We start from the raw sequence: 27,072 nt of genomic DNA, 5'->3' as shown, positions 1-27,072 counted from the left end.
CAACGTTATCAGTAGAAATTGTCTCAATGTTTGCAGCTGATGTGGGCAGGGAAGCCTATAAAAGCTATGGATTCAAATGCACTGCTGGCCTACATGACAGACTCTGAACCAATCTCTGTCCTTCTGATCCAGTGCTGTCTTCATGCAGGAATAGCTTGCAGGTATATTATCAACATTTACATGAAGAATGACCCATGGGTAACACACCAGAGGGCTGTGGAAACATGGAATCAAACCAGAGCTAGGGTTATAGGCTCCATTCCTTTTCATTGATACACTCTCAGAGGTTGAGGGAATCATAAACAGTTACACTTTGTTGATATCATGGTCTACTTTGGTGCAAAGTAAAGAAACAGCCCTCCTTTCCTCCCATTCCTCACCCCTTTCCCAATCCCAGGGTAAACAGCTGACATGTTCCTGGATCTCCACCATTTTAAGTCCAGAGGTTCCTCTGGAACCAGCCATTGGTGGAGGCACAGGGTCAATTGGAGCGAGCCCCCTTTTGGTTTGTTGTTCTTCCTTTGGTTATCAGAATAGAATGTTCAATGGCACTGCTTTATTGAAGAATGGAGTTCCTACCCCCATGTGTATGGTGGATCTCAGGGTGTTACATGGGGCTTCTATTCTGAAATACAAGACATATCGGAGTCGCAATAGTTTGGATCACGCCAATCTGGTATTTGCTCCTTCCCAGTGCATTGAATCTGCCTAAATCCATAAACGACACTTTTTGTGTCTGTGACACATTCGCTACTTGTTCTTGGTGAACTCTCAATGTCCGATCACACCAAGGCCCAGTATTGTCCATCATTAGCCACAGTCCACACTTACCTATCTTAATGTAAGACAGACTATTTCTAGCAATTGATTCTCTCCCCAGATCAGAAGGTCATCTTGGAAGTCTACCAAAGATCCCCCTCCTTTTCCTGATCTACATGCTGAACTTTGGCAACATCATCAGCCATGAATCAATGCAGATGGCACACAGTACTACATGCCCATCACCATTCCCAGCCCCGCCCACTCCCAGCCCCGCCCACTCCCAGCCACACCCACCCCAGCCCCGCCCGCTCCCAGCCCCACCCACTCCCAGCCCCGTTGAGCTGCTTGTCTGACATTTGATGAGCTGAAATTTCTTTCAGTTAAACATCAGTAAGGCCAGAACCATCACAAATCCCTTCCCCCTCTCCAGCCACACCCTCCGATTCAGCCAAACTATTTGTAATGTCGACATCCCATTTAACCCCGAACTGACCTTCCAACCCCATAATCCTCTCCATTACAAAGACGGCCTATTGCCACCTCTATAATATTGTTATCGTCTCCATCTCTGCCTCACTCCATCTGCCTCTGAAACGTTCATTCATGGTTTATTATTCCAGACTCAACTATTCGCAAGTTCTTCCAGCCAACCTCCCATCTTTCACCTTCCAATAACTTGATCTCATCCATATCCTTTGTGGCCTGGATCTTAACTCGCACTACATTTGGTTCACCCTTCACACCTGCCCTCACTGACCAGCCACGGTCCTCACAATTTAAATTTTAAATCTCCAGTGATAGGTACAACCCTCTCGCACCCCCAACACATAGCCCCGCCCCCAACCCTGAACTCTGTTCCTATAATTTGAAACCCTTATGTACCCCCAAATATGAGGGATCGTATTTTTGATTCCCAGGTCTAAGCTTCCAAATTTCTACTTCTTTTGTTTGTTGTCCTTTTGCCTCTGTGAAGAACTTTCAGAGAATAATTATCAACAAATAATAGACTGGTACACAGAACTGTTAATGCCCATGTACAAAATATACTCCAGACTTTACATTGTGCTACTTTCTGTATATCCCTAATATATCCCAGACTGGTACACTCTGCTACCGTTACCATATACCCAATATATCCCAGACTGGTACATTGTGCTACTTTCCATATATACACAATATATCTCAGACTGATACACTATGCTACTTTCGATATATTCCCGATATGTCCCAGACTGATACACTGTGCTACTTTCCATATGTGCACAATATGCCCCAGATTGGTACGCTGTGCTACTTTCCATATGTGCACAATATGCCCCAGATTGGTACGCTGTGCTAATTTCCCTATATATCCAATGTATCTCAGACTTCACTGTACTACTTTCCCCATATCCCCAATATATCTCAGACTGCACTGTGCTATTTTCCCCAGACACCCGATATATCCCAGACTGGTATAGTGTGCTACTTTCCTCATACAAAGGCTAATCACCGGGGTGGGGGGGGGGGGGCACTGCCAATGGCCCCCGACCGACGTGAATCCCGCCCCGCCACCAGCTGCCGGATTCTCTGGCGCCGTTTTTTCGGCGGGGGCGGGAATCGCGCCGGTCGGGGGCCGTTGGCAGTGCCCCCCCCGGCGATTCTCCGGCTCACGATGGGCCGAGCGGCCGCCCGTTTTCGGCGGGTCCTGCCGGCATGAAATACGCCAGGTCCTTACCAGCGGGACCTGGCTCTGCAGGCGGCCTGCGGAGTCCTCGGGGGGGGATCTGGCCCCAGGGGGGGGACCCCACGGTGGCTTGGCCCGCAATCGGGGCCCACCGATCCGCGGGCAGGCCTGTGCCGTGGGGGCACTCTTTCTCTCCACGCCGGCCGGTGTAACGGTCCGCCATGGCCAGCATGGAGAAGATCCCCCCTGCGCATGCGCTGTGATGACGCCAGCACTCGCGGCCCGCCCCGCCGGTTAGGGGAGAATCCCACCCTATATCTCAGACTGGCACACTGCTCTACTTTCCCCATTTACCTAATGTATCCTAAGCATCAAAATTTACAGAAAATTCCCAGTGAAACACTGTCGTTCTTACCTGAACTGGGAGAACGGTACCGGAAGTCATCTTTGGTGAGCAGACAGAGGGCCTTTCCATTCATTTCAAACTTGTTTTCCTCAATAAAGCGCAGGGAATATTCTCTCTCCGCCCATTTCAGCCACTGAATGACATCTGCCTTGCTCCAGAGAGAAGGCTGGGTTTCTGTTACAGATCAAGGGCACAACTACTGTTACAGGCACATTCAAGCTACATTTACACTACCATTTGTATTTAAATGTAGTTCTCAAGATGTCAAAAGACTGGACTGAATTTTTCGGATGGTGGGGTCTCGTTCCCACCATCCGAGCGGTCAGTGCAGAACACATTCCCACTGACTCAGAGTCCCCCACAGCCATTTCACACTCAAATGAGTGGCAAATGGAATGAAGGAAGGCAAATGAAACTTGGCTTTATAGCTAAAGGGACTGAGTATAAAAGTCGGGAAGTGTACAAAGCATTGGAGAGACCACACCTGGAGTACTGTGTACAGTTTTGGTCCCCTTATTTGAGGAGGGATGCAGTTGCACGAGGGGCAGTTGAGAAGGATTGATTCCAGAGATGAGGAGTTGGGCTCATGAAGAGAGATTGAGCAGTTTAGACCTATACTCGCTTGAGTTTAGAAAAATGAGAGGCGATCTAATTGAGATACACAAGATGATAAAAGGTATTGACAGAGTAGATGTAGAGTGGATGTTTCCTGTTGTGGGGAAATCTAGAACAAAAGGCCGTGGTTTTAGGATAAGGGGAGCAGATTTTAAACAGAGATGAGGAGACATTACTTCTCTCAAAGGGTCGGGAAATTGTGGAATGCACTGCCCCAGAGTGTGATAGATGCCGGGACATTGAGTAAATTTACGGAGGAGATAGATCGATTTTTAATTAGTAATGGGTTGAAGGGTGATGGAGAACGGGCAGGAACGTGGAGTTGAGGCAGAGAGGGGATCAGCCATGATCGTACTGAATGGCAGAGCAGGTTCAGGGGACTGGGGTGCATGCTCCTGCTCCTGGTTCTTATGCTCTTATGTTCTGGCGTGTGAGGCAGTAGTTCTAATCACTTTTTCGCTAATTCTGACGCTGTGAGGCAGCAGTTCTAACCACTATGTCACTAATGTTCTTTAGGGAAGGAAATCTGCCTTCCTTACCCAGTCTGGCCTATATGTGATTTCCCAGACTATGAACCTTCTTCTGAAATGGACTCGGCAGTCACGCAATTGTGTCAAACTGCTACAAAACAGTTGACCGACACCAGGACCACCCTGGGCATTGGAAGCAACAAAAGCAAATCCTTCCCAATCAAACCTCAAAACCCTCTTTGGCGAGTAACCCACCATCGACAAGGTACCAGAATCCTTTCCTTAATAACACTGTGGGTGTTCTTATGGGAGAGCAGTCTCACAGACTAGTCAAGCAACAGCCTGACATAGTCATACTCTCAGAATCATATCTTACAGATGATGTTCCAAACACCACTATCACCATTCCTGGGTCTGTCCTGTCTCACTGGTAGGACGGGCCCTGCAGAGGTGGCGGCACAGTGGTATACAGTGTGGAGGAAGTTACCCTGGGAATCCGGATCAACTCTGGATCCCATGAAGTTTCATGACGCTACGTCAAGGATGGGCAAGGAAACCTCCTGCTGATTACCACGTACCATCCGCCATCAACTGATGAATCCATTGAATTCCTAGAATCCTGACAATGCAGAAAAAGTCCATCGGATCGGCACCAACCTCTGAAAGAGCACCTCACCCAGGCCACTCCCCCGGAACATTCCTGCAGCCTCAACCCTGCCAATCTGCACATCTTTGGACAATTTTACCATGGCCAATCCACCTAAACAGATGGATCAATACTCCTCCATTTTGACCATCACTCGGAGGAAGCACTGTGGTGGCAAAGGCACAAAATGTACTCTGTCTCACGCCGCTAAGGACCTGGTTCGATCCCGGCCCCAGGTTACTGTCCATGTGGAGTTTGCACATTCTCCCCGTGTTTGTGTGGGTCTCAGCCCCACAACCCAAAAAGATGCACTGGGTAGGTGGATTGGTCAAACTAAATTGCCCCTTAATTGGAAAAAAAAATAATTGGGTACTCTAAATTTATTATTTTTAAAAATATACTCTGGGTGGGGGACTTTAATGCCCATCAACAAGAGTGGTTTGATAGTAGTACCACAGACTGAGCTGGCCAGGTCCTAAAAGACATAGTTGCTAGACTGAGGCTGCGACAGCTGGTGAGGAAACCAACAAGAGGGAACACACTTGACCTCACCCTCACCAATCTGCCTGCTGCAGATGCATCTGTCCATGACAGTATCGGTAGAAGTGACCACCGCACAGTCCTTATGGAGGCCAAGTCCCGTCTTTACATTGAGGATAACCTCCATTATGTTCTGTGGTACTACCACTGTGCTAAATGGGATAGACTTCGAACAGATCGAGCAACTTTAACTGGCATCCATGAGACACTGTGGGCCATCAGCAGTGACAGAATTGTTCTCAATCAATATCTGTAACCTCATGGCCCGGCATATCCCCCACTCTACCATTACCACCAAGCCAGGAGATCAACCCGATTCAATGACGAGTGCATGAGAGCGTGTCAGGAGCAACACCAGGCATATATAAAAATGAGGTGTCAACCGGGTGAATCTACAACATAGGACTACTTACATGACAAACAGCATAAGCGGCAAGTAATAGATAGAGCTAAGCGATCCCACAACCATTCTAAGCTCTGCAGTCCTGCCACATCCGGCCATGAATGGTGATGGGCAATTAAACAATTGACTGGAGGAGGAGGCTCCATAAACATCCCATCCCCAGTGATGGAGGAGCACAACACATCAGTGCAAAACATAAGGCTGAAGCATTTGCAACAATCTTCAGCCAGAGTGTCAAGTGGATGATCCATCTCGGTATCCTCCAGACGTCACTAGCATCACAGATGTCAGTCTTCAGCCAACACGATTCACTCCACGTGATATCAAGAAATGGCTGAAGGCATTGGGTATTGCAAAGGCTATGGGCCCTGACAATATACCAGCAATGGAACATAGAACATACAGTGCAGAAGGAGGCCATTCGGCCCATCGAATCTTCACCGACCCACTTAAGCCCTCACTTCCACCCTATCCCTGTAACTGACCCACTTAAGCCCTCACTTCCACCCTATCCCCTTAACCCAATAACCCCTCCTCACCTTTTTGGTCACTGAGGACAATTTATCATGGCCAATCCACCTAACCTGCATGTCTTTGGACTGTGGGAGGAAACCGGAGCACTCGGAGGAAACCCACGCAGACATGGGGAGAACGTGCACACTCTTCACAGACAGTGACCCAGCAGGGAATTGAACCTGGGACTCTGGCGCTGTGAAGCCACAGTGCTAGCCACTTGTGCAACCGTGCTGCCCACAATAGTACTGAAGACTTGTGTTCCAGACTTACCGCATCCCTAGCCAAGCTCTTCCAGTAAAGCTACAACACTGGCATCTACCCGACAATGTGGAAAATTGCTCAGGTGTGTCCTGTACACAAAAAGCAGGACAAATCAAACCCTGCCAATTACTGCCCTATCAGTCTCCTCTCCATCATCAGTAAAGTGATGGAAGGGGTCACCAACAGTGCTATCAAGCAGCACTTACTAAGCAATAAACTGCTCACAGATGCTCAGTTTGAGTTCTGCCAGGGTCACTCAGCTCCTGACCTCATTTCAGGCCTGGTTCAAACATGGACAAAAGTGCTGAACTCCAGATGTGAGGCGAGAATGACTGCCCTTCACATCAAGGCAGCATGCGATCGAGTATGGCATCAAGGAGCCGGAGTAAAAGTGGAGTTAATGGATATCATGGGGAAAACGGTTCACTGGTTGGAGTCATACCTGGCACAAAGGAAGATGGTTGTGGTGGTTGGAGGTCAATCATCTCAGCTCCAGCACATCACTGCAGGAGTTCCTCAGGGTAGTGCCCTAGGCCCAATCATCCTCAGCTGCTTCATCAATGACCTTCTTTCCATCACAAGGTCAGAAGTGGAGATTGCTCACTGATGACTGCACAATGTTCAACACCATTCGCGACTCCTCAGATAATGAAGCAGTCCATGTCCAAAAGCAGCAAGGCCTGAACAATATCCAAGTTTGGGCTGTCAAGTAACAAGTGACATTCGTGCTTGGCAATGGCCATCTCCAATAAAAGAGCATCTAACCATCGCCACTTGACATTCAATGGCATTACCATTGTTGAATCCTCCCATTGTCAACATCCTGAGGATTTGGATGCGACATTTAAGTAGTGGAAAGGAAAGGGCCTTGAATATTTCAGGGATCTGTTCAGGATCTGTTTGTGGAGGGACGGTTTGCTGGTTTGGAGGAGCTTTCGTCAAAATTTCAACAACGCACTTGTTCTGCAATTCCAGATACGCAATTTTATCCAGAAGGCTTGTCCCACATTTCCCTCAGGGCCGCAACCCTCCCTTTGGGGAGAATCCTATTGCTGGCAGGGTCTTGTGGGGAGAGGTGGGAGCATTTCAAATATTTATGGACAGATCATACCAGTGGAAGCCATCTTGCTGGACCAGGTGAGAATGAAGCGAGAGGGAGACTGGGACCTGTGTGTGAGGCCCTTCACAGGGTGAACTTTACTTCCTCCTGCCCGCGACTCAACCTGATTTAGCCCAAGGTGGTACATAGGGCTTACCTAACTAAAGCTCGGATGAGTAGGTTATTCACGGGAGTGGAGGACAGGTGTGAGCAGTGCTCTCATGGGCCTGTAAAGCACACCCACATGTTCTGGGCCTTTTCAACGATGGTGAGCCTTTGGGTCCCCTTCTTTAGCACCATGCCAGTGATTCTTTTTTTAAAAATTTAAAGTACCCAATTAATTTTTTTTCAATTAAGGGGCAATTTAGCGTAGCCAATCCACCTAACCTGCACATCTTTGGGTTGTGGGGGTGAAACCCACGCAGACATGGGGAGAATATGCAAACTCCACCCGGACAGTGACCCAGGGCCGGGATTCGAACCCAGGTCCTCAGCGCCGCAGTCCCAATGCTATCCACTGATGTCAGTGATTCTTAACATTGATCTGGAACCTTGTCCGTCAGTGGCCATTTTCGGAGTGTCAGACTCCCCGGGGCCACAGACTGGGGCGAAGGCGGATGCTCTCGCCTTTGCCTCGCTGATAGCCCGAAGGCGAGTTCTGCTGGGATGGAGATCTTCCGCTTCACCCATTGCCTTGGCCTGGTTTGGTGACCTCATGGAGTTTTTATATCTGGAAAAAGTCAAGTACACTGTGAAGGGATAGGTGGAGGGGTTATACCTGAGGTGGCCATTCATTTCCTATCTTTTAAGAAAAATCCTGGGGATTATCATTGACCAGAAACGGAAATGGATAGCCACATGAGTACTGTGGTTGCAAGAGTAGGTCAGAGGCTAGGAATCCTGCAGCGAGTAACTCACCTCTGGACTCTCCAAAGCCTGTCCACCTGTGATGGAATACTCTCCACTTGCCTGGATGAGTGCAGCTCCAACAACACTCAAGAATCTCAAGACCATCTAGGACAAAGCAGCCTGTTTGATTGGCACCGCTTCCACAATTATTCAATCCCTCCAACATCGACGCACCGTAGGATACAGCATGTACCATCTACAAGATGCACTGCAGGAACTCACCAAGGTTCCTTAGCCAGCAACCACAAAGCCACAAGCAGTACCATCTAGAGGACAAGGGCACTAACCATCCTGACTTGGAAATATATTGCTGTTCCTTAACTGTCACTGGATCATAATCCTGGAACTCCCTCCCTAACAGCACTGTGGGTGTACCCATACCACATGGACTGTAGCAATTCAAGAAGGCAGCACACCACCACCTTCTCAAGGGGCAATTAGGGATGGGCAATAAATGCTGACTTACCCAGTGATGCCCATATCCTGTAAATGAATTACAAAAAACATGGACTCAATGGTTCACCATCACCCTCTCAAAGGAAATTAAGGATGGACAATAAACGTCTATGATGCTGACATCCCAACAACAAATTTTTAAAAACGTCATATTTATTCTGTTGGGATGTCTGGCACCTTAGCCAATGCACCACTTTCCACACATGAGTTCAAACTGGCCGGGCCCAATGTTGTCCTCACCAGATGCTCCAGCGTCGGCCACTAGGAAGTAATCAGGAGCGGCTATTTTCACTTCCCTATGTCATGTGAGAGTACCTTTAAGAAATGGGTGTTTAAGAAATGTACCTTTAAGAAATGGGTGTTTATCAATGATGTCAGAGAGTGGGCAGAGTTGGGCTGTCTGTCAGCTTTTTACTTTCGTTTTAGGCTGTTTGCTGCAGGGTGTGTTTTAGTTTCGTTTTCAGAGCTGGATAGCTGCAGTCACAGCCAGAAGGGCTCTGTCGCTGTAATCTAAAGGCTTTAAATCGATCCTTTGGTGATTTAAAACTAATAACTGCTCTCAGTAGTGACTTTAACCTGATGTGCTTCTGTTGAAAGATTTTTTAAAAGTCTTATGGATGTTAAAAGGACAGCTTAAGGATGACTTAGTGTTGTATTCTTTGGAAGTTGTATTTGAATTGATGGTTGCTAAGATGCTCACTGTATGTTTTAAAAAGGTTACTTGTGTTCATAGAATAAACACTGTTTTGCTTTAAAAAATACTTTTCCATTTCTGCTTTACCACACCTGTAGAGTGGGCCATGTGCTCCCCATACCACAAAAGTTGTGGGTCAGGTGAACTCCATGATACACCCTGGCCCATAACACCTAAGTCCGAGATACTGAGAACTACCTGGCTGAGATCAGACAACAGAATTTGATCCTTGTGCCAGCCCAGCATGGATGGTATAGCACATCACTTGCTGAGCTAATGCCACTAATCAGACTGGTGTGACGGCCAAGATGAGACTTTGTTCTGCCAGAAGGGAAATAATTACCCAAGTAATTCATGTCACAGTTGAATGGAAAATTGGATGAGCTTAGCCTGGTTCACGCTGTGATTTTGGCTTTGGCCTCTATAACTCTGCTGGGGGTTTGAGAGTTCCAGGAGCTGGGTCAGTTCTGACCATCGTCACCTGGCTATGTCAACGACCGTGCTTCGGATTCATGGATCAGGGTTCATGCCATTCACTTTGATTCTGTTGTCTCTCGGCCTATGCATTACATTTCTCAGCTGTGTAAGAAGATACTGGCCAGACTCAAAGCACTGACTTGGCTAATCCTTTGCTGCTCCTTTCACACCTCAATGATGCAATGCTCACTCTGAGCCAAGTAAATGTCAGTGCCTGGCATACACCCAAGTGCTCATTTGCCTGATTTGAGCTGGAAACTCCCCATCCACTGGGTGTATCCAGCATTCCTTAAGGAGTTTAAAAAAAAATAGATTTCTCTTGTTGCTCTACACATGAACCACTGAAAGAACTTGAAGTAAATTGTCATGTATAGGCGGAGGAAAAAGTAAGAAAACAGCTTTTACAATAAATCTCCACACCAAGTGAATCGTCAATTAATGAATTATCTCCAGGGAAGGTGAGACACACTCACAGCCAGTAAAAGGAAAACAGAGTGAATGAATCAGCTCAAGTGACTCTGAGTGGCTTCCACACAACGCTGGCAAAGATGTTGGAGCAGCTGGCGACCATCCAGGAACAGTCTAGATTGTCTGCTTGACAGCAGCGCCTTGAGGAGAGAGATGGGGAGGGTAACTTTGAAAAAGAGTATCTACTTAATGACAGGAATGGGGAAGAAACCAATAAAGCTGCAGATGGACCCATTCCAATGGTCTAAAACATGAAACATTCTTTTTAAAAGGTCAGAATACAGAAAAGACTAAAGATTAGCAGCATGACGGCGATTGAATGAGATCCCAGTCATGGCACATAACGTATTGACCGGAGGTTGGCCATCAGAGAGATGTTGAGGTTTAAGGTGGGATTTCCAGAGCTTAGGGTCCCGACAGCGGAAGGCACGGTTACCAATCGTGGAATGATTATCTGAAATTCTCAAGTGAACAGATACCTTGGAGGGTTTATGAGCTGGAGAAAATGACAGAGATAGGGAGAGGCAAGGCACTGGAGGTATTTGAAAATAAAGATGAGAATTTTCAAATCGAGGCATTGCTTATCTGAGAACCAGTGTAGGACGATGAACACCAAGAGTGACGAGTGAGTGGGTGTTCTTATGAATTAGGACACAGGAGCGATGGGCAAGTAGGACTTGTTATGAGTTAGGACACAGGTAGCAGAGTTCTGCATGGGCTCAAATCTATGGAGGAGAGAATGTGGGAAGTCAGTGTATCGGAATAGGCAAGCATTGAAGTGCCAAAGGCTTGGATGAGGGTTTCAGCAGCTGATGATCTGGGGCAGGTTGGAGTCGGGCACTGTAGCAAAGGTGGAAGCCGACGGTCTTAACGTGGATATCTGGTCAAATATGGCACCCAGTTGGCAAACAATGTGGTTCAGCCTCAGGCAATTGCTCCAGAGAAGGATGGAGTGGTGGTTTGGTGAGGAGTTTGGAGCAGGAACCAAAGATAATGGCATTGGTCTTTCCAGTGTTAATTGGAGGAAACCTTTTTGCTGATCTACTTGGATGGTAGATAAGCAGTCTGATAATTTTGTAACAGTGGAGGAACCGAGAGAGAGAGCGTGGTGAGATAGAGCGGGTGTCATCCGCGACATGTGAAAACTAACGCTGTGCTGTTGGATGTTGTTGAGAATGATGAAAAATAGGAGGGAGCCAAAAGATAGATCCTTGGGGGACCTGATTGAAGCGTATAAAATTATGAGGTACATAGACAGGGTGGACAGGAAAATACCCTTCCCATTAGTGGAGGGGCCAATAACCAGGGGACATAGATTTAAGGTAATGGGCAGGATGTTTAGAGGAGATGTGAGGAAAAACATTTTCATCCAGAGGATGATTGAAATATGGAACTCCATATGAAAGGCTGGTAGAGGCGGGAACCCTCACAACATTTCAGAAGTATGTAAATCAGCACTTGAACTCTCACTGCATGCAAGGCTATGGTCCAAGTGCTGGAAAACAGGATTAGAATAGAAAGGTGCTTGATGATCAGCATGGACACGATGGGCCATAGGGCTTCTTTCTGTGCTGTAAACCTCAATGACTCTTTCAGCGTGCATGAATACTGTGGTTAAGATTAGATAGGTGAGCATGGAACCAGGTGAGCGTAGTCCCGCCTAATTGGACAAAAGTGATGAGACGTTGGTGGTCAATTCTGTCAAAAGCTGAAGACAGGTTGAGAAGGACAAGGGAGGATAGTTTACCACGATCATCGTCATGTTGGATATCATTTGTGAATTTGATAAAAGCCATTTTGATACTGCAGCAGGAGCAACAATCTGATTGGAGGGATTAAAACATGGTGTTCCGGAATGGTGGACACAGATTTGGATAGCAGTAACATGACCACGGACTATAAGAGAGGAATGGGATGTTCAAGATGGGGAAGCAGTTTTCAAGTCTTGAGGGGTCAATACTCGGAAAGCGACGGGTCCTGATGGGGCCCCTGGTCGTGCACTCAGATCCTGTGTGGACCAACTGGCCATGTATTCAAGGACATCTTCAACCTCTCCCAACTATTTTCCGAGGTTCCCATGTGCTTCAAGAAGACCCCATCATACTGGTGCCAAAGGAGAACCAGGCAACGTGGCTCAACAACTACCGTCCAGTTGATGGCCTTGACATCAATCATTATGAAGTGCTTCGGGCAGCACAGTGGCGCAGTGGTTAGCACAGCTGCCTCACGGCGTTGAGGACCCAGGTTTGATCCGGGCTCTGGGTCACTGTCCGTGTGGAGTTTGCACATTCTCCCCATGTTTGCGTGGGTTTCGCTCCCACAACCCAAAGATGTGCAGGGTTGGTGGATTGGCCACGCTAAATTCCCCTTAATTGGAAAAAATTAATTGGGTACTCTAAATTTTAAAAGAAAATGAAGTGCTTCAAGAGGTTTGTCATGAGACACATCAACACCATACTCCCAGAATGCCTTGATCCAATGCAATTCGCATACCACCACAACCAGTCCACAGCAGACGCCATCCCCCCGGCCCTACACAAATCCCTGGAGCAGCTCGACAACAAGGCCACCTACGTCAGACTCCAATTCATTGACTACAACTCTGCCTTCAACACCATAATCCCAGCCAAGCTCATATCAAAGCTCCAAAACCTACCACTTGGCTTCTCCCTCTGCAACTGGATCCTCAACTTCTGACCTACAGACCACAATCAGTAGGGATAAACAACAACATCTCCTCCACCATAATCCTCAATACTGGAGCCTCAGAAGGCTGCGTACTTAGCCCCCTACTATACTCCCTATACATACATGACGGTGTGGCAAAATGTGGCTCCAACTCCATCGAGTTGTTGTACGAGGCTGTTTAGTACAGGGCTAAATCGCTGGCTTTGAAAGCAGACCAAGGCAAGCCAGCAGCACGATTCAATTCCCGTAACGGCCTCCCCGAACAGGCGGCGGAATGTGGCGACTAGGGGCTTTTCACAGTAACTTCATTTGAAGCCTACTTGTGACAATAAGCGATTTTCATTTCAATTTCATTTCATTTCACCTGCACGTTTGCTAATGACACGACCGCAGTGCGTCGGATCTCGAACAATGATGAGTCAAGAGTACAAGAGGGAGATAGAGGACCTAGTGGAGTAGTGTAACAACAACAACCTCTCCCTTAATGTCAGCAAAACTAAAGAGCTGGTCATTGATTTCAGGAAGCAAAGTATCAAACACATCCCTGTCTGCATCAATAGTGCCAAGGTGGAGATGGTTGATAGTTTCAAATTCTTAGGTGTGCACATCACCAACAATCTGTCCTGGTCCACCCACGTCGACGCAACAACCAAGAATGTGTAACAGTGTCTATACTTTCTTGGGAAAATTTGGTATTCAGCATGTCCACATTGACTCTTAGCAATTTTTACAGATGCACCTAGAAAACATCCAATCAGGCTGCATCACAGCTTGGTATGGCAACTGCTCGGCCCAGGACCGCAAGAAACTTCAGAGAGTCGTGAACACTGCCCAGTCCATCACACAAACCTGCCTCCCATCCATTGACTCCATCTACACCTCCCGCTGCCTTGGGAAAGCGAGCAGCATAATCCAAGACGCCTCCCCCCCCAAGGTTATTCACTCTTCCAACTTCTTTCCTCGGGCAGAAGATACACGCACTAACAGATTCAAAAACTGTTTCTTCCCCGCTGTTACCAGACTCCTGAATGACCCTCTTAAGGGCTGATCTGATCTCTTTACACATCTTCTCTACTGAGTAGAAATGCACTCCGTATGCTTCACCCGATGCATATGTCAATGTATTTACATTGTGTATTTATGTATGCCCTATGTTTTTTTTTTCATGTATGGAATGATTTGTCAGGACTGTACAATACTTTTCACGTGACACTAAAACAATAAAATAAGTACGTGACAAATAATTTGAGGATTGGGTGATACTATCCCAGATTTGAAAGAGAGAGGGACAGTACCTGAAGAGGGAGAACTGTTAACAAAATTAGCTGACAAGGGAGCCAGGAGGAGAAAGCGTGCAGTCAGCAGTTTAATGAGAATAGGGTTGAGGGAGCAGGAGGTGGGTCTCATGGGCATGATGAGCTCAGTGAGGGCGAGAGGGCAGGAGAGAAGCTGTGGAAAGATGGGAGTTCAGAGCAAGGTGGGAGGAGCATTAAAGGAGGTTTGAGCTGGTGGGTTGGGAGAATGGAGGGAGGTGGCAGAGGCAGCTGATAGGATGGTCTCAATCTTAGTGACAAAGAAGTTAATGAGCTCCCCAGACATGTGTTAGAGGCGAGGGTGGGAGAGACAGAGTAGAGAGGTTTAAAAAGGTGGTTTGAAGTAGAGAAAAGAAGCCAGTTGTTATCTTTGCTTCCAGAATCAGGATTTTGGAAACTCAACATTATTGTTGAGACACTCAAACCATTATTTCTAGAGGGATAGAATTGAAAATATGAGAAGTTGTGCTGAGCTGGTACTGAAGATCACACTTGGAGCACTGCGCATGGTTCTGGTCACCAAATTATATAAAGGAACAGTCCCTGGAGAGGGTATAAAATAGATTTACAAGAATAATACTGAAAATGCAACATTAGACCTATCAGAAAAAATCAGAAAGACTGGGACACTTCTTCGTGAGAAAATAAACTGAGGGATGACCAAATGGAGATATGTAAAATGATGAAAGGTTTCGATAAGAGTGGACACAGAGAGAATGTTTCCTCTTATAATAATAATAATAATTGCTTATTGTCATAAGTAGGCTTCAATGAAGTTACTGTGAAAAGCCTCTTGAGGGGAAGAACAGAACTAGAGGCTGTCAATTAATCACTAAGAAATCTAATCGGACATTCAGGAGAAACTTCTTTATTCAGCGAATGAGGAGAATTGGAAATTCCCTACCAGAAGAGTGGTTGAAACTGCAGATTTCCAACTCACCACTTCCCACCATAGGAACATAGGAATTAGGAGCAGAAGTAGGCAATTCAGCCCTCCGAGCCTGCTCCCCCATTCAATCAGATCATGGCTGATCTCTGGGGAAGGAGGGAGGGATGGGGGATAAGGAGGGAGGGAGGGGGCCAGGAAGAGAGAGGGTGAGAGGGGGACTGAGGAGAGGGAGGGAGGGAGAAGGAGGGAGGGAGGGAGGGGGCCAGGGAGAGTGAGGGAGGAAGTGAGAGTACCAGCGGGAGGGAGGGAGGGGGCCGGGAAAAGGGAGTGAGGAAGAAGGCCGAGGAGAGAGAGGGAGGGAGGGGGCCGGTGAGGGAGGAAGGGAGAGAGCTGGAGAAATGGATGGAGGGGGCATGGGGAGAGCCCTTGGCCTCACGTGAGCCAATATCCTCACCAGTAAGAGAGTCCATCTGGGAACCAGTCCCGTGTTGTGCGTCAATGCCGTCTGGCTGAGACTGTGTCACTGTGTGCCTGCCAGCCTCTGTACATGAACCAGTGTCAATGCCCATGCTTCATTCAGCTGGTGTTTAGATGTAAACCAGTGCGTACCCGAGAGCCTGTGTCTGACTGGAATCCAGTGTTACTGTGAGAGCCGCGCCAATGGCCTGGCATATACAGACAGGCCCTGCTTATACAAGCTCCTAGTATAAGCCAGATGGAATCTGCATCTACTGAATTGACAAAAAGGGCTTCTGCTGGTTGCTGCAACTTCCTGCTTGAAACGTTTCCAAGTTTCGCCGTTGAACAACATTGTGTGCCCATGTTAAAGGAATGTAAAGGCATCACATATACTGTGCCCCAGTGTATCTGGAACACTCTACTGCTTTCATTGAGCCTAGGGGCATATGGTACGCGCTGCTACCATTATGTGTCAGTGTATTTGGTACACACTGTTGCCACTAAGCTTCAGTGTATATGGTACACACGGCTGCCACTATGTGTCAGTGTGTATGGTATACAGTGCTGCCACTATGCATTAGTTTATATCAGTGTTCTTCAAAGTCGGGTGTGCGACCCGCGGGTGGGTCGCGGGCGGGTGTCGGGAGGGTCGCGGAGCCGTTGTCCGCAGCGCTCCCAATCGCGCAAATCCCCGCGCAGCAGCCGGCTTTTCATAATGCCGGCTGCAAGCGGCCGCGAACATGCTAAAAAAGAAATTCGGGCACGCATGCGCAGTGCGGCCGCTATTTTTTTAAACGGTTGCAGCTTTTTGTTTTACAAGTTCTGTAGTGGTTTTTATTCATTTATTCATTTATTTTATTCATTTAATTTTTATTTTTTTCATTTATTTTATTCATTTTTTTTTACAAGTTCAGGGGGGGTTTTATTTGAAAAACTTTTACAGGAAAAACATTCAGAACTTTGGACAGATGGAGACGCCATACTTTCCGACACCGGAAGGCTTCACCTTCACCCAACAGGTTCCATTGGAGCAGCGTGTACAAGGGCCAAAGGGACCCAAAACCATTTCTTCCATTTTTGTCAGCAGCAAACAAGATAAGAGAAAATGGTGGGTCGCTCAGGTCGGCCGGCGTGGGTCGCTCAGGTCGGCCGGCGTGGGTCGCGATGGTCGGCCGGGTTGGGTCCCGAAGGTTGGCAAAAATGGGTCCCCAAGTGCAGCATGGTGGCGCAGTGGGTTAGCCCCGCTGCCTCACGGCGCCAAGGTCCCAGGTTCGGATCCTGGCCCTGGGTCACTGTCGATGTGGAGTTTGCACATTCTCCCTGTGTCTGCGTGGGTTTCGCCCCCACATCCTAAAGATGCGTAGGCAAGGTGGACTGGCCATGCTAAATTGACCCTTAATTGGAAAAAATTTATTGGGTACTCAAAATTTATTTTAAATTCTTTTTTTTTTTATGGGTCCCCGGAAACAAAGTTTGAAGAACACTGGTTTATATGGTACACACGGCTGCCACTATGTGTAAGTGTGTATGGTATACAGTGCTGCCACTATGCATCAGTGTATATGGTACACACTGCTGCCATTATGCATCAATATATATGGTACACACTGCCACTATACGTCAATGTATATGGTACACACTGCCACTATGCTTCAGTGTATATGGTACACACTGCTGCCACTATGCGTCAGTGTATATGGTACAAACCGCTGCCACTATGCATCAGTGTATATAGTACAAACCGCTGCCACTATGCGTCAGTGTATATGGTACAAACCGCTGCCACTATGGGTCAGTGTATATGGTACAAACCGCTGCCACTATGCGTCAGTGTATATGGTACAAACCGCTGCCACTATGCGTCAGTGTATAAGGTACAAACCGCTGCCACTATGCGTCAGTGTATACGGTACAAACCGCTGCCACTATGCGTCAGTGTATATGGTACACACTGCTGCCACTATGCGTCAGTGTATATGGTACAAACCGCTGCCACTGTGCGTCAGTGTATATGGTACACACTGCTGCCACTATGCGTCAGTGTATATGGTACAAACCGCAGCCACTATGCGTCAGTGTATATGGTACAAACCGCTGCCACTATGCGTCAGTGTATATGGTACAAACCGCTGCCACTATGGGTCAGTGTATATGGTACAAACCGCTGCCACTATGCGTCAGTGTATATGGTACAAACCGCTGCCACTATGCGTCAGTGTATAAGGTACAAACCGCTGCCACTATGCGTCAGTGTATACGGTACAAACCGCTGCCACTATGCGTCAGTGTATAAGGTACAAACCGCTGCCACTATGCGTCAGTGTATAAGGTACAAACCGCTGCCACTGTGCGTCAGTGTATATGGTACACACTGCTGCCACTATGCGTCAGTGTATATGGTACACACTGCTGCCACTATGCGTCAGTGTATATGGTACACACTGCTGCAACTATGCGTCAGTGTATATGGTACACACTGCTGCCACTATGCGTCAGTGTTTAAGGTACAAACCGCTGCCACTATGCGTCAGTGTATATGGTACACACTGCTGCCACTATGCGTCAGTGTATATGGTACACACTGCTGCAACTATGCGTCAGTGTATATGGTACACACTGCTGCCACTATGCGTCAGTGTATAAGGTACAAACCGCTGCCACTATGCGTCAGTGTATATGGTACACACTGCTGCCACTATGCGTCAGTGTATATGGTACACACTGCTGCCACTATGCGTCAGTGTATATGGTACAAACCGCTGCCACTATGCATCAGTGTATATAGTACAAACCGCTGCCACTATGCGTCAGTGTATATGGTACAAACCGCTGCCACTATGGGTCAGTGTATATGGTACAAACCGCTGCCACTATGCGTCAGTGTATATGGTACAAACCGCTGCCACTATGCGTCAGTGTATAAGGTACAAACCGCTGCCACTATGCGTCAGTGTATACGGTACAAACCGCTGCCACTATGCGTCAGTGTATATGGTACACACTGCTGCCACTATGCGTCAGTGTATATGGTACAAACCGCTGCCACTGTGCGTCAGTGTATATGGTACACACTGCTGCCACTATGCGTCAGTGTATATGGTACAAACCGCAGCCACTATGCGTCAGTGTATAAGGTACAAACCGCTGCCACTATGCGTCAGTGTATACGGTACAAACCGCTGCCACTATGCGTCAGTGTATAAGGTACAAACCGCTGCCACTATGCGTCAGTGTATAAGGTACAAACCGCTGCCACTGTGCGTCAGTGTATATGGTACACACTGCTGCCACTATGCGTCAGTGTATATGGTACACACTGCTGCCACTATGCGTCAGTGTATATGGTACACACTGCTGCAACTATGCGTCAGTGTATATGGTACACACTGCTGCCACTATGCGTCAGTGTTTAAGGTACAAACCGCTGCCACTATGCGTCAGTGTATATGGTACACACTGCTGCCACTATGCGTCAGTGTATATGGTACACACTGCTGCAACTATGCGTCAGTGTATATGGTACACACTGCTGCCACTATGCGTCAGTGTATAAGGTACAAACCGCTGCCACTATGCGTCAGTGTATATGGTACACACTGCTGCCACTATGCGTCAGTGTATATGGTACACACTGCTGCCACTATGCGTCAGTGTATATGGTACACACTGCTGCCACTATGCGTCAGTGTGTATGGTACACACTGCTGCCACTATGCGTCAGTGTATAAGGTACAAACCGCTGCCACTATGCGTCAGTGTATATGGTACACACTGCTGCCACTATGCGTCAGTGTATATGGTACAAACCGCTGCAACTATGCGTCAGTGTATATGGTACACACTGCTGCCACTATGCGTCAGTGTATATGGTACAAACCGCTGCCACTATGCGTCAGTGTATATGGTACACACTGCTGCCACTATGCATCAGTGTATATGGTACACACTGCTGCCACTATGCGTCAGTGTATATGGTACACACTGCTGCCACTATGCGTCAGTGTATATGGTACAAACCGCTGCCACTATGCGTCAGTGTATATGGTACACACTGCTGGCACTATGCATCAGTGTATATGGTACACACTGCTGCCACTATGCGTCAGTGTATATGGTACACACTGCTGCCACTATGCGTCAGTGTATATGGTACACACTGCTGCCACTATGCGTCAGTGTATATGGTACACACTGCTGCCACTATGCGTCAGTGTATATGGTACAAATCGCTGCCACTATGCGTCAGTGTACATGGTACACACTGCTGCCACTATGCGTCAGTGTATATGGTACACACTGCTGCCACTATGCATCAGTGTATATGGTACACACTGCTGCCACTATGCGTCAGTGTATATGGTACACACTGCTGCCACTATGCGTCAGTGTATATGGTACAAACCGCTGCCACTATGCGTCAGTGTATATGGTATAAACCGCTGCCACTATGCGTCAGTGTATATGGTACAAACCGCTGCCACTATGCATCAGTGTATATGGTACACACTGCTGCCACTATGCGTCAGTGTATATGGTACACACTGCTGCCACTATGCGTCAGTGTATATGGTACACACTGCTGCCACTATGCGTCAGTGTATATGGTACAAACCGCTGCCACTATGCGTCAGTGTATATGGTACAAACCGCTGCCACTATGCGTCAGTGTATATGGTACACACTGCTGCCACTATGCGTCAGTGTATAGGGTACACACTGCTGCCACTATGCGTCAGTGTATATGGTACAAACCGCTGCTACTATGCGTCAGTGTATATGGTACACACTGCTGCCACTATGCATCAGTGTATATGGTACACACTGCTGCCACTATGCGTCAGTTATAAGGTACAAACCGCTGCCACTATGCGTCAGTGTATATGGTACACACTGCTGCCACTATGCGTCAGTGTATATGGTACACACTGCTGCCACTATGCGTCAGTGTATATGGTGCAAACCACTGCCACTATGCGTCAGTGTATATGGTACACACTGCTGCCACTATGCGTCAGTGTATATGGTACACACTGCTGCCACTATGCGTCAGTGTATAAGGTACAAACCGCTGCCACTATGCGTCAGTGTATATGGTACACACTGCTGCCACTATGCGTCAGTGTATATGGTACACACTGCTGCCACTATGCGTCAGTGTATAAGGTACAAACCGCTGCCACTATGCGTCAGTGTATATGGTACACACTGCTGCCACTATGCGTCAGTGTATATGGTACACACTGCTGCCACTATGCGTCAGTGTATATGGTACAAACCGCTGCCTCTATGCGTCAGTGTATATGGTACAAACCGCTGCCACTATGCGTCAGTGTATATGGTACAAACCGCTGCCACTATGCGTCAGTGTATAAGGTACAAACCGCTGCCACTATGCGTCAGTGTATAAGGTACACACTGCTGCCACTGTGCGTCAGTGTATATGGTACACACTGCTGCCACTATGCATTAGTGTATATGGTACAAACCGCTGCCACTATGCGTCAGTGTATATGGTACACACTGCTGCCACTATGCGTCAGTGTATATGGTACAAACCGCTGCCACTGTGCGTCAGTGTATATGGTACAAACCGCTGCCACTATGTGTCAGTGTATATGGTACACACTGCTGCCACTATGCGTCAGTGTATATGGTACACACTGCTGCCACTATGCGTCAGTGTATATGGTACACACTGCTGCCACTATGCGTCAGTGTATATGGTACAAACCGCTGCCACTGTGCGTCAGTGTATATGGTACACACTGCTGCCACTATGCGTCAGTGTATATGGTACACACTGCTGCCACTATGCGTCAGTGTATATGGTACAAACCGCTGCCACTATGCGTCAGTGTATATGGTACAAACCGCTGCCACTATGCGTCAGTGTATATGGTACAAACCGCTGCCACTATGCGTCAGTGTATAAGGTACACACTGCTGCCACTGTGCGTCAGTGTATACGGTACAAACCGCTGACACTGTGCGTCAGTGTATATGGTACAAACCGCTGCCACTATGCGTCAGTGTATATGGTACAAACCGCTGCCACTATGCGTCAGTGTATATGGTACAAACCGCTGCCACTATGCGTCAGTGTATATGCTACAAACCGCTGCCACTATGCGTCAGTGTATATGGTACACACTGCTGCCACTATGCGTCAGTGTATAAGGTACAAACCGCTGCCACTATGCGTCAGTGTATAAGGTACAAACCGCTGCCACTATGCGTCAGTGTATATGGTACAAACCGCTGCCACTATGCGTCAGTGTATATGGTACAAACCGCTGCCACTGTGCGTCAGTGTATAAGGTACAAACCGCTGCCACTATGCGTCAGTGTATACGGTACAAACCGCTGCCACTATGCGTCAGTGTATAAGGTACAAACCGCTGCCACTATGCGTCAGTGTATATGGTACAAACCGCTGCCACTATGCGTCAGTGTATAAGGTACAAACCGCTGCCACTATGCGTCAGTGTATATGGTACACACTGCTGCCACTATGCGTCAGTGTATAAGGTACAAACCGCTGCCACTGTGCGTCAGTGTATATGGTACAAACCGCTGCCACTGTGCGTCAGTGTATATGGTACACACTGCTGCCACTATGCGTCAGTGTATATGGTACACACTGCTGCCACTATGCGTCAGTGTATAAGGTACAAACCGCTGCCACTGTGCGTCAGTGTATATGGTACAAACCGCTGCCACTATGCGTCAGTGTATATGGTACACACTGCTGCCACTATGCGTCAGTGTATATGGTACACACTGCTGCCACTATGCGCCAGTGTATATGGTACAAACCGCTGCCACTATGCGTCAGTGTATATGGTACAAACCGCTGCCACTATGCGTCAGTGTATATGGTACACACTGCTGCCACTATGCGCCAGTGTATATGGTACACACTGCTGCCACTATGCGTCAGTGTATATGGTACAAACCGCTGCCACTGTGCGTCAGTGTATATGGTACAAACCGCTGCCACTATGCGTCAGTGTATATGGTACACACTGCTGCCACTATGCGTCAGTGTATATGGTACAAACCGCTGCCACTATGCATCTTGTATATGGTACAAACCGCTGCCACTACGCATCAGTGTATATGGTACACACTGCTGCCACTATGCGTCAGTGTATAAGGTACAAACCGCTGCCACTATGCGTCAGTGTATAAGGTACAAACCGCTGCCACTATGCGTCAGTGTATATGGTACAAACCGCTGCCACTATGCGTCAGTGTATATGGTACAAACCACTGCCACTGTGCGTCAGCGTATAAGGTACAAACCGCTGCCACTATGCGTCAGTGTATACGGTACAAACCGCTGCCACTATGCGTCAGTGTATAAGGTACAAACCGCTGCCACTATGCGTCAGTGTATATGGTACAAACCGCTGCCACTATGCGTCAGTGTATAAGGTACAAACCGCTGCCACTATGCGTCAGTGTATATGGTACACACTGCTGCCACTATGCGTCAGTGTATAAGGTACAAACCGCTGCCACTATGCGTCAGTGTATAAGGTACAAACCGCTGCCACTGTGCGTCAGTGTATATGGTATAAACCGCTGCCACTGTGCGTCAGTGTATATGGTACACACTGCTGCCACTATGCGTCAGTGTATATGGTACACACTGCTGCCACTATGCGTCAGTGTATAAGGTACAAACCGCTGCCACTGTGCGTCAGTGTATATGGTACAAACGGCTGCCACTATGCGTCAGTGTATATGGTACACACTGCTGCCACTATGCGTCAGTGTATATGGTACACACTGCTGCCACTATGCGCCAGTGTATATGGTACAAACCGCTGCCACTATGCGTCAGTGTATATGGTACAAACCGCTGCCACTATGCGTCAGTGTATATGGTACACACTGCTGCCACTATGCGCCAGTGTATATGGTACACACTGCTGCCACTATGCGTCAGTGTATATGGTACAAACCGCTGCCACTGTGCGTCAGTGTATATGGTACAAACCGCTGCCACTATGCGTCAGTGTATATGGTACACACTGCTGCCACTATGCGTCAGTGTATATGGTACAAACCGCTGCCACTGTGCATCTTGTATATGGTACAAACCGCTGCCACTGTGCGTCAGTGTATATGGTACAAACCGCTGCCACTATGCATCAGTGTATATGGTACACACTGCTGCCACTATGCGTCAGTGTATAAGGTACAAACCGCTGCCACTATGCGTCAGTGTATATGGTACACACTGCTGCCACTATGCGTCAGTGTATATGGTACACAATCCTGACACTGTGCATCAATGTATATAGTACACACTCCGGCAATTATGAAGTACTTCGAGAGGTTGGTCATTTTAAAAATGTATTTATTCATTTACGGGCTGTGGCCGTCGCTGGTTAGTCCAGCATTTATTGCGCATCCCTAGTTGCCCTTCAGAAGGTGGTGGTGGAGTTGTCTTCGTGAACCGCTGCAGTCCTTCAGGTGTAGGTCCATCCACTGTGCTGTTTGAGAGGGAGTTCCAGGATTTTGCCCCATCAACAGTGAAGGAATGACGATATATTTCCAAGTCAGGATGGTGAGTGACTTGGAGAGGAACCTCCTGGTGGTGGGGTTCCCAGGTATCTGCTGCTCTTTGTCGTTCTAGATGGTAGCGGTCATTGGCTTGGAAGGTGCTGTTGAAGGAACCTTGGTGAGTTACTGCAGTGCATCTTGTAGATGGTACACACAGCTGCCACGGTTTGTCGGTGGTGGACGGTTTGAATGTTTGTGGAAGGGGGAGCAATCAAGCGGGCTGCTTTGTCCTGGATGGTGTTGATCTTCTTGAGTGTTGTTGGAACTGCACTCATCCAGGCAAGTGGAGAGTATTCTGTTACACTCCTGACTTGTGCCTTGTAGATGGTTGACACGGTTTGGGTAGCCAGGAGCCGAGTTAATCGCCATAGGATTCCTAGCCTTTAACCTGCCCTGGTAGCCACAGTATTAATGTGGCTAGTCCAGTTCAGTTTCTGATCAATGGTAACACCCAGGATGTTGATTGTGGGGGATTCAGCGATGGTAATGCCATTGAATGTCAAGGGGCGATGGTTAGATCCTCTCTTGTAGGTGGTGGTCATTGCCTGACACTAGTGTGGTGCAAACGTAACTTGCCACTTGTCAGCCCAAGCCTGGATATTGTCCAGTTCTTGCTGCATTTGAACACGGGCTGCTTCATAATCTGAGGAGTTGCAAATGGTGCTGAACATTGTGCAGTCATCTGCAAACATCCCCACTTCTGAGCTTTTGATGGAAGGCAGGTCATTGATGAAGCAGCTGAAGATGGTTGGGCCGAGGACACTGCCCTGAGGAACTCTTCTCGTGATGTCCTGGAGCTGAGATGATTGACGTCCAACCACCACAACCATCTTCCTTTGTGCCAGGTGTGACTCCAACCAGCGGAGAGTTTCCCCCCTGATTCCCATCGACTCCAGTTCAGCGAGGATCCTTGATGCCATACTCGGTCAAATGCTGCCTTGATGTCAAGGGCAGTCACTCTCACGTCACCTCTGCCATTCAGAGCTTTTGTCCATGTTTGAAGCAAGGCTTTAATGAGGTCAGGAGCTTAGTGACCCTGGCGAAACCCAAACTGAATGTCCGTGAGCAGGTAGTTGCCGAGTAAGTGCCGCTTGATAGCACTGTTGAGGAATTCTTCCATTGCTTTGCTGATGATGGGGAGTAGACTGATAGGGTGGTAATTGACTGGGTTGGATTTGTCCACTTTCTTGTGTACAGAACACACCTGGGCAATTTTCCACATTGCCGGGTAGATGCCAGTGTTGCAGCTAAGAACATAGAACATACAGTGCAGAAGTCCATCAAGTCTGCACCAACCCACTTAAGCCCTCACTTCCACCCTGTCCCCGTAACCCAATAACCCCTCCTAACCATTTTAGTTGCGAAGGGCAATTTATCATGACCAATCCACCTAACCTGCACGTCTCTTGGACTGTGGGAGGAAACCAGAGCACCCGGAGGAAAACCACGCAGACACGGGGAGGACGTGCAGACTCCACACAGACAGTGACCCAGCGGGGAATCGAACCTGGAACCCTGGCGCTATGAAGCCACAGTACTATCCACTTGTGCTACCGTGCTGTACTGGAACAGATTGGCGAGGGGTGCGGCAAGTTCTGGAATGCAAGTCTTCAGTACTGTTGCAGGAATATTACCATATCACGTGGAGTGAATGTATTGGCTGAAGACTGACATCTGTGATGCTGGGGACGTCTGGAGGAGACCAAAATGGATCATCCAGTCGGCACTTCTGGCTGAAGATTGTTGCGAATGCCTCAGCCTTGTCCTTTGCACATATGTGCTGGGCTCCTCCATCACTGAAGATGGGGATATTTGTGGAGCCTCTTCCAAAACGAGTTGTTTAATAGTCCACGACCATTCACGGCTGGATGTGGCAGGACTGCAGGCCTCAGATCTGATGCGTTGGTTGTGGAATCGCTGAGCTCTGTCTATTACTTGCTGATTATGCTGTTTGGCACACAAGTAGTCCTATGTTGTAGCTTCACCAGGTTTACACCTCATGTTTCGGTATGCCTGATGTTGCTCCTGGCTTGCTCTCCTGCACTCTTCATTGAACCAGGGTTGATCCCCTGGCTTGGTGGTAATAGTAGAGTGGGAGATATGCCGGGCCATGAGGTTGCAGTTTGTGGTTGAATACAATTCTGCTGCTGCTGATGGCCCACAGCACCTCATGAAAAAAACCCGGTAAAGTGACGTCACAGGTGACTGTGACCTGATTGGCTGAAAGGCAGACTGGGTTAAATTTGAATATCTGGAGTTACTGATTTAAATACTAGAACATACAGTGCAGAAGGAGGCCATTCGGCCCATCGAGTCTACACAGACCCACTTAAGCCCTCACTTCCACCCTATCCCCGTAACCCAATAACCCCTCACCTTTTTGGACACTAAGGGCAATTTATCATGGCCAATCTGCCTAAACTGCACGTCTTTGGACTGTGGGAGGAAACCGAAGCACCCGGAGGAAACCCACGCAGACACGGGGAGAACATGCAGACTCCGCACAGACAGAGACCCTAGCGCTGTGACGCCACAGTGCTATCCACTTGTGCTACCATGCTCCCCAGTTTTGATTTGACTTAGATTACTATTTTTAAATTGATTTGAATTACTATTTTTAAAATTTGACTTAAATAACTATTTTGGGTTGATTTAAATTACTATTTTTAAGTTGATTTAAATAACTATTTTAATTTCAATTAAATAACTATTTTTAATTTGTTGTCAGAGCACGTGGGATAAATACTCAGTTGCTTTTTAA

At 47.8% G+C, this 27,072-nt stretch overlaps 1 protein-coding gene across 2 annotated transcripts in view; it reads right to left on the bottom strand.

The window, feature by feature from the left end:
* Positions 1-27,072, bottom strand: part of LOC140393961 (transcription factor ETV7-like) — a 160,997-nt gene that overhangs the window by 123,304 nt on the left and 10,621 nt on the right. For both annotated transcript variants that reach the window (XM_072480655.1, XM_072480656.1), the window contains exon 2: positions 2,844-3,008. In XM_072480655.1, coding sequence (XP_072336756.1) covers positions 2,844-3,008 — 165 coding nt within the window. The remainder of the gene's footprint in view (positions 1-2,843; positions 3,009-27,072) is intronic.

The sequence above is a fragment of the Scyliorhinus torazame genome, chromosome 17 (assembly GCF_047496885.1).
Source record: "Scyliorhinus torazame isolate Kashiwa2021f chromosome 17, sScyTor2.1, whole genome shotgun sequence".
NCBI classification, from domain to species: domain Eukaryota; kingdom Metazoa; phylum Chordata; class Chondrichthyes; order Carcharhiniformes; family Scyliorhinidae; genus Scyliorhinus; species Scyliorhinus torazame.
The sequence above is the reverse complement of the archived record's forward strand: the minus strand, read 5'-3'. Positions and strand labels throughout refer to the sequence as shown.